Source organism: Perna viridis, chromosome 3, assembly GCF_037379345.1.
Source record: "Perna viridis isolate PV_CMFRI_1.1 ecotype Kerala chromosome 3, ASM3737934v1, whole genome shotgun sequence".
Classification (NCBI taxonomy): Eukaryota; Metazoa; Mollusca; class Bivalvia; order Mytilida; family Mytilidae; genus Perna; species Perna viridis.
In genome coordinates, this window is record NC_142447.1 from 53,211,862 (window position 1) to 53,225,631 (window position 13,770).

The 13,770-nt window shown below is 34.5% G+C and overlaps 1 protein-coding gene across 1 annotated transcript in view; it reads right to left on the reverse strand.

The window, feature by feature from the left end:
• Positions 1–672: 672 nt before the first annotated feature.
• LOC148622888 (hephaestin-like) overlaps positions 673–13,770 on the reverse strand; it is an 87,375-nt gene continuing 74,277 nt past the window's right edge. The window contains exons 10-13 of the mRNA XM_088574148.1: positions 13,313–13,463; positions 12,492–12,704; positions 11,898–12,123; positions 673–6,363 (exon numbers count right to left, since the gene is read on the reverse strand). Coding sequence (XP_088430274.1) covers positions 5,349–6,363; positions 11,898–12,123; positions 12,492–12,704; positions 13,313–13,463 — 1,605 coding nt within the window. The 3' untranslated portion in view covers positions 673–5,348. The remainder of the gene's footprint in view (positions 6,364–11,897; positions 12,124–12,491; positions 12,705–13,312; positions 13,464–13,770) is intronic.

Below are 13,770 nucleotides of genomic sequence, written 5' to 3' on the forward strand. Positions count from 1 at the left end.
GACTTCCGTGTCCAATAATAATGGAACGTATGCTATCGGCATAACGGTCTAATGCAAAGGAATGCTCCTTTTTTCAAAACAAATGCCGTTGTTCTAAAATGCACAAAACATTGACGAATACATCAGGATGATTTCGGTGGTTAGGTCACCCTTTTGTTTATAAGTTAGAGTAGAAATTTGCCAAAAATAATCAAGTATATATAATAGCCTGAAACCCATTCTTTAATGGAATGACCGACTCCCTTTTTGTAAATATTTGCATCCGCGCCACATGATGTGCAGACAACTCTTTCGATTGGTACATCACGTCTTTTATATTTTCTTTCCTTTCCATGATTGAAGAGTATTTATAATCTCATAGGGTTTTCCTTCATAGCTTAACATCAAATGGCTTATTATGCGTCGTCTATTCATGAATATTGAAAGTGAACGATTGGTTTATTCAGATAATTTTTTGATTTTTATGATTTTTATGATAATCATAAGACACATTTACAATAATGTACACAATCATTGATGTTATTTTTCTAGTAAAACAATACCTTTGTTGTTCATGGTTATATTAGTTAAATACCTGAAAATATTTATTGTGACAGGATTGTGTATTTGTAACTTTTAAAAATGTGTACCAAAATAAGACATTATTTTTAATAAATGATATGTTGGACCCAACGTTACTTTATTTTATATTTTGTTAGTATCTCCATAGTAGAGGAAAGAGCTGAATACTGGTATGACATTTTCGGTCCTGTGAGAGATAGATGTCTAAGAGTCTTCAATACAGCAACCAAGAATAGTAGGAAATTAACAATATTATTTGACTTCAAAACAGTTTTAGAAATGTTACTGTTCTAGCCTTCCAGTCCGCAGAAACTCTCTCAATAGGCTCTGTCAACTGAAATATAATACATCACAACTACATATCAATTGTTAAAGAATCTGATTTTAACTAGATTATTGATGCACTAGATTATTGAATCAGTGTGGTCAAATATGCCAAGACAAGTATTTTTTTGAACCGGCAATGCAATTCACTTAATGTTTTCATCCCCTGACCTACCAAATTCAATATGGTACAGTATTTTAACTGATAAATAATACAAATATACAAAGTTGAAACTATTCTTCAACTCATTCCTTATTATTATTTTTTAACATCAATTCAAGCAAATGTATGCATGCTTCTTAATAATACTCAATCATTTAAAATGTTTAAAAAAAAATACCTGACCAAGATGAGCTGCGATAAGAAATTATTAGATCGGTTACTGCCAGAAAGAGATGCCCAAGCCATCTTGTTCCATCAACTCTTGTTGGCGTCAGCAGGTTGTCTTCATCAAACTTGTCAGCCGCATCAAAGCTTAAGTAATATCGATTTTATTCCGTGGTGGAATGGGGTAACCCTGGCATGTTCCATGCTGGGGTCGTCAGGCCACAATATGGAAAACCTGACCGCACACGATAGTGGTGCAACGTGTTGGGAAAGATGCCACGTTCCTCGATATTCTCCCGGACCCGGGAGTAGAAACCATAAGGCTCCGCCACAGGAGGCTGAACTGCTCGACACTATCCACCTCTCATTATTTCCAGTGGCAATTCAAATTTGTCGATCCCATTATCCTTGTGTCCCATCCCATTTTTCATTTCATCATCTTTTCATGTTTATTTTATCATCCATTTCATGTTCATCGCTTGGATATAGCTGAGATATTGCTGCTCGGGCCTTAAACACCAACAATCAATCAATCATTTTATTAAAAGGAGTAACTCACTGACTAAGCACGTGCAAATAAAATACAACAGAAATTTAGGTATCAAGTGATAAATTCGTGCTACATACTAACGCCATCACCTACTAGTACAACATGGCCTTCTACTGTTCCGTACGCATAACTGATCCCTCTGAAAATTTGTGGGCGTAACGCTTAAAGTAGTTGATTAAATACTTAGCCTGACGTGATGCATCTGATAGTAAACAATTGTAATTCAAGGTATTCGGAATATTTCTGTCCCCTTTCGTAAAGTTATCTCTCCTAAATATAAACTGATTAAAACTGACCCAATACATAGCGCCTACTGGAAGGGAAACTGATGCGGACCCATAAGTCACATTTTAGCAGTGCAATATAGCCGTAAATGCCACATACATGTATGCACGATAAAAGAAATCCCAATTGTTAATTCCCGATATTTTATCAACATAATAATCAACAGGATCATTCAATCCTCTCTATGAAAGTTCATATTCTTGAAAACATATACCATCCAACGAACAGTTCTATCCTAAGTAAAAGCTACCGTATGGACAGAGAGGAATACTGGATACGCAAAATATGTAATAAAATACCTTACGGGTTCAATGACAACATCAAAAGTATAGGAAACCTTTTAAGTAAATATAACAAAAACAAAAATGTGATGAACTTATTTGACAAAAATCTAAGATGGAAAAGGAGTCATGGTCATCGCCACTATATATCACCTAAGATGCATGATGTCTCCATAAATGGTCTTTTTCCTTTCATAGAAAAACCTCTTGGACTTCATCACATTGAAACGTAACTCTAAAGTCTCCAGACTATACCTCTTAATCTACTACACTCCCTTTACAAAACGAGTCTTAACACTCCTGTTTCTGAACCACCTACATGTACATCACCATTATACAGACTTGTGGCCATCATTTTTGATATTTTGGTTTCCATATCGAATCTTTAAACCAGTTTGTGTAAACGGTCGAGATGAAAACAAACGTTCATTTCTTTCACTACCGTTTGGCAACAAAGGTATAGATGCAATTGATTTGGCTAACATCTTCCATCAGTAAAACGTCACGAACATAATTCCCCCATATTTCAAAGACAAATTAATTCCAATTATTTCATATTCCTATACTTCATCTATTGCATCCAAAATTTTCAATTATAAAAGGATATTATAGGATCTGAAGATTGAGGACTTCAAGGCTTAACCACCTGACTGTTCTTGCGAAAACTATCCATTCAAATATGGTCCTTCCAGTTACGTCATTACATCATTACAGGAGATTTAAAAATCAGTGAAAACGGATTTCTCAGTTAGGTCCTGTCTAAAGGTCCCAAGTACCGTGAGCCACGCTCCATAATTTGGAATTATAACTTTAAAGTTCCTACGGATGCCGTGGATGACTACGGGTGAAAACGGATAAAACGAGAACAAAAAGACATTCATTCTCTGTCAGAGTGGGTAAAGGCTGTGAGGTCTCTAATTTTGGAACGTATAAAGGTTTTAAGTACGTCGATGAGTGTCAATGCTACATCAGTTTCCAATGTAAGAAAAAAAAATATCTACTATACATGACAAATATGTTGTCGTACCAGCAGACAAAGCCCAAAACACATTGTTTTTGTCTGCAAAACGTTTTACATCCAATGTTTATTATCAAAGGTGGACGTAGAAATTAATACAACACTCGCCAAAACAGAATAGTGGAAAACCATAAATCTGTGCTATCCTCTTTTGGTCTCTCTACCAAAGACGATGATTTTGATCTGCAATTTATGTACTGGATTGCTCAACTGCACAAGAATCCATGTGGGTACTGAAAAAGGCTACTATCAGAATACAATAGCATTAAATCCTATGATTTTTTAACTCTTTATATTTCTATTCCCCATACTCAGTTAAAATCCCTACTCAAAAAACATACATCGTTGTTACGTGTTACTCCAAAATAGACGGTACACCTAGATACACATATGTAGTTCTTGGTAGAGACTTCTCATACTTTGTTAAAAATTTTATCTTCCAAATATACCGAAGATGTTTTTTTAAATGCTGGAATTTTTAATCGACAACATATTTGTCCAGTGTGGTGGAGGCGTTTTTAAACAAACGATCGACATTCTAATGGGAACAAATTGTGCTCCTCTACTTGCTGACCTATTACTTCACACTTATGCGGCAGGCTTTATAGCTGATCTGATCCAAAAGAAGTAACATCATGTAACTAGATCCTTTAATCTCAGTTTCCGCTGTAAAGATGACGCATAATCGTTAAACAATCCTTGTTTCGGGGATCTGATACATTGATCTACCCAAAAGAAATTGGGATAAATGATACTACAGACACTGTTAAGTCAACCTCATATCTTCACTTACACTTAGAGATCGTTGATAAAGGGAAACTATTGACCAAACTATAAGACAAATGCGATGGCTTTTCATTCCGTATTATCAACTTTCTTTTCATTCGTAGCAACATCCTTTCAGCACAGAACCTGCGGGTGGAGTTTTAATATCATAATTCATACGTTATGACAGAGCTTGCCGTAACTACGCAGACTTTGTATCGCGCCAAAATTCTTTGAATCAGGCTTCTGGAACAGAGTTATGTGCTACAAGACTGAAGTCATCACTTCAGAAGTTTTATGGTCGTCATCATGAACTTGTGAATCGTTACGGTGTATCCATTTGCACCATGAAAATTGATTTGTTTAACGTGTCATAGTTTTACCATCCTCTTTCGTCTACCCTGGACTCGCCTTTTTATAAGCAAATAGGCGAACGTCTCTAGAAAAGCAGAAGACAATCACCCTACAGGTGCATTTAGTCCATGCTTCCAGTGAGGGTCCGAGTTGCTCATTTACTTTTGTTTCTTTGTATGTACTTTTGTTATTTTGTTCTATGTTTCTATGTTGTGTGTGTCTGTTTTCCATATCTGGTCTTTGTCCCTGGCCTGGATTACATTCTTTTGATTTTTGCTAGAATCTTGGTTACTTTGATTACTCTACAACGCATTACAGTGTCTTAAAAATGATTAAAGTTTAGTGCTTATGTTGCCATTAAGTACAGCCTACGGGCTGATATTGGAGTAATTATATCATTTCCCGAAGAAAAACACTAAGTTGTATGCGTTGTCGTGATAAGAATACCCCCATTTGTATTACAATTCCACGAAACTAGAAGTTTAAAAACCTAAATCGTTTACAACGAATGTCACATCTAAATAAAATCCATACCAAAATAAATAAAACATTCATTGGGAGTCGAAATAATTGAAACGGAATACGACCGGACGGGTATTTAACCACCGCTGAGTGGGGTTGTGGCAAGTATGGCATGAATTATTGAAAAATTCCTAGTGCATTTTATGTGTCATATTTATCAATTTATTACTATTAATATTTTACTACATGCAAAGAGGAATAATTCAGTTTAGACACCAAAACAATATGAAAATCTGTTATTACTACCGGTGGTTTACTGTAATCACCTATCACGTCTTGAATATATTCTGTCAAGTTATCGGAATGAATGGCTAACTTAAATTTTTTTTTTTGCATTTTGATTTGTAAACCCCTGGTTTTTCAATAAGTTGTTCGTATTTGTTTTATCTTGTTATAGCGCATATCAAAACGATTATACACAACCTCATAAACTCTACGACGAATTGTTTGGTTAGGGTCTCCCCTGTTTCTTGATAAAACCTTGTAAACACCGTTCATTCCAGCAGACATATGAAGTCCTACGTGACAATGTAAAAGCCAAGTGCCCGGATTATCAGCGAACATCTCAACTGTTTCGAATGATCCAGGAACAACTCCAACAACATCATCCCTTATGACCATGTTTGTTTTTCGGACAAAGGTAAGGCCATGGAAATGGCCGGTATGCTCTCCTAATATTGACCCAAACGAAAAGATGTACCAGGCAATAGTTTCACCTTCCGTCATAACTAAACCTTGAATGTTTTGAAATAAATATCCGTTCATCGTGTATTTCAAGTTTGATTCCCTGAAGATTGAGTCCATTCTATTAATTCTAGCAGGTGCCCGTTCTCTTACATTTTCATCAAAGTAATGACTGTTTGCTTCATTGAATATGATAAATCCTAAAGCAAATTCTCTGTCAACATTATCGCGTCTGTTTCCTCGGTGATCTAAAATTCCTTTCCGACATATAATCAACGGACCAACTAGCCCTGATGCAACGTCCCTCCTAGGATAAATTGGTGAATTATAATTTGAACCGATACAATTGGGCTCTTGTGAGCCTGGTCCCGACCTCGCTGGAACTTGCCAACGATATACCTTTATGCCTCCTGGTGGAATACCTATTTTCGTTTCGGCGTATTGCATATTGTCTATAAACAAGCCTTTGAATGTAATAGAGTTGTTAAATGATGCCATATTTCTATAAACTACTTCTAATATGTCCCCGACTTCCAATCTGACGAAAGGCCCTAAAATACCTAAATGAATATCTCGTTGACCTCTTGGTTTCATTCGAGTGAATGAAGCATCAATAAACTCGCGGTATACAGCTTTTTTGTATCGTGGTCCAATGAACATATCATCGTCTCTTATATACAGGTTGCCAGGCCTACAAAAAAAGCATCAGACAAGGTATCGTTTTGGGATTTTTTCATTTGTGCATTCGAAATAACAGCAAAGAGACCATAATAAGAACAGAAAACAGGATATATATATATCCAGGGATAAACACTAGACCACGAAAACAGAAAAATAGCATTATAAATGCACTCCTTGAAACGTTCACGTTTCCAATTTTAGCGTTCGTGCATCGTTTATCGTGCGTTTACACATCGTTATGCGTTCATTTAAACGCACGATAAACCCACAATAGAAGCATTCGTTTAAGGTAGCAGACCTGGGTACCCCAAAATTTTGCAAAGTTTCTTTAAATTTGTACATGATATTACACAGAGGCTCATCATTTGTGAATTTTTAAAGAAAATTCACCGTGCAGATTTTGAACAATGAAGACAAAAACTTTGCTATTTTTGGCATCTGAATCATTGGCCAAACTGAACCATATCTGGTATTTTAGGGTCACTTTGACAATATATTTAAATAAATAACTGAATATTATGTCAAATACACTTTAAAAGGATTAAGATACCAGATTTAATATCGAATTTCATTCTTTCCATTTTGTGGAAGAGATGCTAGGCTTTTAATTTACCAAAATAACGAAAAAGGGGGTAATTTTCAGCTATTGGCTTATTTTGCAAAAAGTTCATAATTCAATTTTTGTACAAAACTGACGTTAATATATGGACTATTCATATGCAAATCAATAAACAAATATTCAGAAAAGTTCAGCGTGCAGCTTTTTTTAATATTTTAATGATAGTAGGGTAAGGCATTGAAATTTATTTTTTGGATAATTAATCATTAAGGCTAAAATCATGATAATATTCAATAAGGTTACCAAGTATCAAATTATGATGACTTATATTGATAAAAGAGCATTGCCACGCACAGCTTGAGTCAACTAATGTTGCAAATTAATGTCATAAAAATATTTATACTTCTGCACGAAGGGACAAACTTATATGCTAAACGTAGTTCAATGCTGGATAGAGTCATATGCTGAACAAAGCAACAAAATGAAAACAGAAAGCTTAAAGTCTTATAAGGAATTATAGAAAAGGTATATTTTTTTAACTCTAAAAGGTTAAGGAGTAATAAAACTGGCAATGTTATTGGTTAGCCGTACTGTCTCATGACAGATCATTTCATATTTCAATTTTAATATCATATCTAAAGAAATCTTGGTTTGCCGTAAAAGGTATCATTTCAAACGTTTTCCCACTTTATAAAATATATTCCTAAATGTACCCATTTGAAAGAGTAATCAGGGAAACCAAGGTTATAGCGGTAATCAAAAGAATGTAATCCAGGGGCAAACACCAGACATGGAAAACAGACATACACAACAAAGAACATAAAGTAACTAAAATCATACATATAAAGTAACAAAAGAAAATGAGCAACTTGGACTCCACTAAAAACTGGGAGCATGGACCAAGTGCACCGGTAGGGTAAGCGTCCGCTGCTTTTTCTAGAAACACCCGCCGAGTTGCTCATAAAAAGTCAAGTCGGGGGTAGACGAAAGAGGAAAGGAAAACTAAATTAGCATACACTATTTGGCTTTAATATATAACTTTGGTTCTTTAAGTTGCATACACCTTTATATTCTCAAAATGCTAACGCTACATATTTCCAAGTTTACAGTTCACCTTTGGCAATACAACAAACCACACCCATTCGACTCCAAAATCCATACACCTTTTGGCAAATCAAAATTTCACGCTCTCTTTCCGGGTCAGGTCGTATGTCCAGCTGTGGTCTGCTTTGTCTTCTGCCATTTCAATTTTTGTTTTTCCTCAATAATTTTTAAACCTTAATTGTAATTCACAATTTTTTCTTTCTCAAATCACCTTTATTATTACATTATTTATTATTTTTTAATTAACGTACTTATTTCATGTTTCACTGTTACATATGGAGTTTAAAAATATGAATTAATTCGTTATTATCAAATTTATATGAAAATATTTAATTCATTCTTTTTTTTCTTATTCATTTTATTTTACTAAATTATTTAACTATTTCCTATTTATTGTTTTTCTTTTTTTTAAATATTGCAAAAAATTAAAATTACTTTATAATAAAGCCCTCATAATTGGGCCGTCCGTGCGAAACTCGTAAGAGTAGTCAAGAAAGTAAAAAAAACCTTAGTAGTCATTCGTTTATAGTGCGTTTACTTACTTACTTAGTCCTTGCTATGCCTATTGGCACAAAGGGCAAGGGCGAAGTTTTTTCCACTCTTCTCGGTCGTTTGCTTTTCTTTCAATAGTACCGCAGGTGAATCCTGTCTTTAATTTTATTTTCTATTGTTCGTCGTTATATTGGTTTTGGTCTACCTCTCTTTCTCTTTCCTTCAGGTGTCCATCTAAGGCCTACCTTGATCATGTTGTCTGATGTTCTGCAAAGAATATGACCTTGCTATCTCCATCTTTTTTGCACTAGTAAGGTCTCTATGTCTTTGGCGTTTGTTATTGTGAATAGGTCTTTGTTGGTGATTTTTTCTGGCCTGAAAATTTTCTCTATCTTCCTTAGGCAGTTGTTATGGGATACAGAAAGTTTGTTGATGTCTATTTCTGTCATTCTTCAGCACTCGGAGCCATACAGCAGCACAGACAGTACACAGCTATTGAATTATTCATGTTTTGTTGATAAAGAAAATGCTGTTGATTTACAGATGTTGCCTAATCTAATAAATGCTGACTTTGCTTTTGCTATTCTGATCTTAATGTCATTTTCAGCCCAAACTTCTATTGTTACCAGAATCCCTAGGTAGTTAAATGAGTCTATCTGTTCTAGTCGTTTTCCATCTGATATTACTGGTGGTCTTTCTGTGTTTAGGCACATTAACTTTGTCTTTTTGGCATTGATCTGAAGTCCAATCATTCTAGCATTTTTTTCTGATTTTTGCGTCTTTTTTGCACGTGATCTTCTGTATGCGATAGTATAATTCATATTTTCTAGTATGGTACATAATGTCCATCTCAAGCCAGTACTGTTGTTCTCTGAAAGGTTTGTTCTCATTACCCAATCAATGGCAATAATAAATAGAACGGATGACATAACACATCCTTGTCTTACCCCTGGCTTTACCTGGAATCTTGTGTAAGCTTCAGAGTTGGTGGTACATGAGAAGTTATTGTAGAACATCTTAATGAGTTGTACAATCTTATTGGGTACACCATAATTTCTGAGAATTTCCCATAAACTATTTCTATGCAAGCTATCAAAGGCTTTGTCGAAATCTACAAAATTGACCAGCAACTTTTTTTGCCATTCATGGCATTGTTCTATGATTTTTCTAACAACAAATATGTGGTCTATACACCCTCTGCCTTTTCTAAAAACAGCCTGTTCTTTTCGTAGTGTTTTATCCACTGCCTCTGTGATTATTGATATTAGGATTCTACGGGATATCTTACTTGAGATGGAAAGTAAGGTTATGCCTCTCCGCTTGTTGCAATTTGTCAGGTCTCCTGATTTTGAGATTTTTTATGATATTACCCTCAGACCAGCTATCAGGTATTTGTTCATTTTCCCATATGATGTAGATAACTGTATGTAAAATATCTGCAGCTAGAACTGGGTCTGTCTTAAAGAGTTCAGCATTTAATTTGTCAACACCAGAAGCCTTTCTGTTTTTCAAATTTTTTTACAGCTTTCTGAATTTCCTGCTTCGAAGGTGGATCAGGGTCTACTTCTAAGTCCACAATTGCTTCAGAGATATTGGCAAGTTCATTAGGATCTTTCCTGTTCAAAACCTCTTGAAAGTGTTCTTTCCATCTGAGCTGTTGTTCTTGTTCAGTGGTTAGTATATTGTTGTTTTTTGTCCTTAATTGGCATGTTTATTTGTGACCTTTTACCACTTTTTGTTACTTGATAAATTAGATCCATTCTATGATTTGTGGCTGCACTTAATGCTTCTATTGCTAGGTTCTCCATATAGTCTCTTTGTTCTTACGAGTTGCTGTCTTAATCTTATTATTACATTCTGAATATTTATCCCTGAACCTTTATTTTAGCTTTCAGAATGTGTTTGACATATCTTATTATTTAATTCTTTTCTTTCATCAATTAGTTTCCAAGTTTCAGGTGTTATCCATTTTTTGTGCACTTGTCTCTTGAATCCTAATACTTTTTGCTTACATCAGAGTGGATGGTATGGACTTGCTGCTATTTATCATTTACTGGTATTTCAGATGCTTCATCAATGGTTAAATTTCCTAACAGTTGGAACCTGTTCTTTTAACCTCCAATTTGAACTCATGATGGATTTTTGAGTCTTGTAATTTACCAACATCAAATTTCTGATTCAAACTAATATTTGTCGATAGTTTTTTATCGTGCGTTTGGTGAGCGTTTATTGTGCGTTTGGGTATCGTGCATGCGGGAAACCTAAAGGTCTTAAGAAGTGTAAAACAAATTACACAGAGAAACAGATGGAAAATACAAGATTTCGGACAAATCTTTATTCATGGTGAAAATTCCGTGTTCGTGGTTTAAATGGAAACATAGCTTTGTTGTTGAAGTTCAACACGATAAACAAATCATTGTAGCTCCGATAGCCTCTGTAATAATGTATGGGCCAAAATGTTTTCCTATTTCGTCGATATCTAATAGAAGGTCAGACATGGCTATACTCCAGCAATGCTAGAGGTTGTTTGGCAAGCTATTTCCTGACTTGGTGCCATCCTAACCTCTAGCATCCGACACGTTGAAAGCCACCGCAAATGTGAATTAGCTAAACTTGTGTTTTAAAATATTTTAAGTCTTTAATTTATATAAAAGAAGTTTAACTTACCAGAAATAGAAAGATAAAAATCCTAAATATTTTTTAAATATCTAGAAAACATTTGTAATGAAGACAGTAATCAAAATGGCCACCAATTTTGAATTAGGTCATTCATTTTACGGAATACAATATATTTTTGACAAAACGAACTTTAAGTTGGTAAAGGCAATTCGTTGGTTATTTTGATATGTTCGCTTCGCAAAATCAGTAAAATCAGTAATTTTATCAACCGGAATTACACACTCAAAAAGTTAAAAACCAAATACGATGTTCATATTATCTGCATTTACAAAGGATTTCCAGGATCGCTGGATTTTCCCATCAGATTTGTTTTTCCTCAGTTTAGTCACCTTCTTCCGTGTTATGGTAAAGAAACTGTATAAAACGTTATAAATGGTAAGTAGTTTACTATAATTCAGCCGATTTTAAAGAACGTCGGAACGAGCGTTATGCAATATGGCGCTCGGAAGTAAGAGGTTGAGGTTTGGAGGAACAGAATTCCAACCTCTTACGTTGTAGGGGTAACATGATCTATAGCTTCAATAGTGGGTAAATAACTGATATCTAAATATTTGAATGCTAAAAGAGTTTAACATACTGATAAATTTAAGGATGTTTTTTTTCTATGAAAATCAATCTTATGTCTGTCTGTCCTTCTGTTAATTTACCTCTGCTCTGCCTATTTTGTTTTAACCGCCATTGACGAGTTCTACATAGTAGTAACTACTTACGTATCTGTTTCCCTAATATCAGTGCGTGTCATAGGGTGTATTTTATTTCTTGGTAAATAATCCCAATCTATGTCTACGGCAGCGATAAAGTATGTCCTTACAGTTCTCCTTATTGGTATTATAGATGTTGGCAGAGTTAACATTGGTCGGCAATTCCGGACATTATAGGTGGTCACCATTCCATCAGTCTGAGCATCTAATTGACCGCTATGAAGTAGCCATGTACCTACATTTTTTGGCGAAGGATTATTAATTAATAACATAGAGTACTATCATAATTCATTATCTTTAATAGTTTTCAAATGTTTGTATTGCAATTTGAAGTCTTCTTTTTGGTTTAATGTATTACTTTTGTCATACTTCCGAATAGATTTCGTATGAGACCTAACTAATAAATAAATAATATACGTTCATCATTAAAAATGCGTTTCACTCCTGAACCAATGTATATGAATCTTGTAGAAAAGTCACAACTTATTTAACATAGCTATTCAGAATATATTACTTATTACTTTCTGTTGAACCGGTCCCAATCAACTATTTCCAATATGTATATAGATTTTATATATTTATTCCGGATCTTATCATTCAAACCTTTATTATCTGGAATCATTACTGCGGTTTCTGCCGTGCCAGCACGAACTACCAGATGATCAACTCTTCTGCCTTCATAAAACAGATTATTTCCTTCAAATATCGAGGCATGAAGTTCAAAACGTTCACCAAAGCTAAAGATATGCCATGAAACTCTGTCTCCAGTACACATGTCCAAACCCTTCAAGTTTCCAAATGAAAGGCCATTAAAAGCTAAAATGAAGTAAATTAGAAAAAAAATGTAGTTACATAGTTGTTTCCTCTATTCAAATTATTTGTGTCACTTACTTGACTTTCAAATTTAAACTAGCACAATGTTAACCAAAAAGAGACAATTATTTGTATGTCGCAAAAAGACAACCAGAGGACTCTATTCATGTTAGAAATTGATGACTATAAAGTTATATTCAAGTGTACTTACAATATTGTTTCTTAACGTTTGAAATTCATGTTGTTTCCAAAAACGTTTTCTTACTAACAATTCTTCACTGATTCTAATAACTTAAGCGAGCATTATTGATCAAGGTAGAAACGAAAAGGTTTGATTGACCAATAAACAAATGGCTGTTAAATAGTAATCAAGGAAACCAAGGTTAAATCAAATGAACAATATAGAAAAGTAAGAAATTACGTTCAAAGATCAGATGGGGTAGATCATTGCTCGATGCTTGGATTAGCAACCGGGAATGTAATAGGACGCCTGATCAATTTAAACATAGAAAAAGAAGTGATTTTTTAAATTTTATTTGCATTTGTGTGTGTTTGTGTTTAGTTAGAAAGCAGCAATAATCTGATTATAAAATTAAAAAATTATGCCGTACCTCTCATTGCGTTCACATCTCTGAACTCGGGAACTGTCCTATCCACGTCTTTCCCAGTTTGCATCGCCAATGCTATACTTTCATTCAGATACCAGCTATCTAATTCGTACCAAACCATTGGCATAATATAGAACTCCCTGTCAACACCAATCTGGAATAAACATACTACTGTGCAAAATATAGAACTATATTTCAACACTTATCTGGGAACAAGCCCTCATACTGAGACCTCTTTATCAATGTACGTAGCAGGCCGTTTCTATCTTCGATTTTTATTGTTTCAACTGTTTATTAGTTAAACTCACAGCCGCAATTACTGCGTAACAGGAGCTAAATACAGATATTTATAAATACAAGGATACAAAAATGTAGCATACAAATCGAGTGCGACATTAACAACATAAATACAGTAACAAAGTCGAGGTAATTTGAATACATTTATCATAATAATGAACACG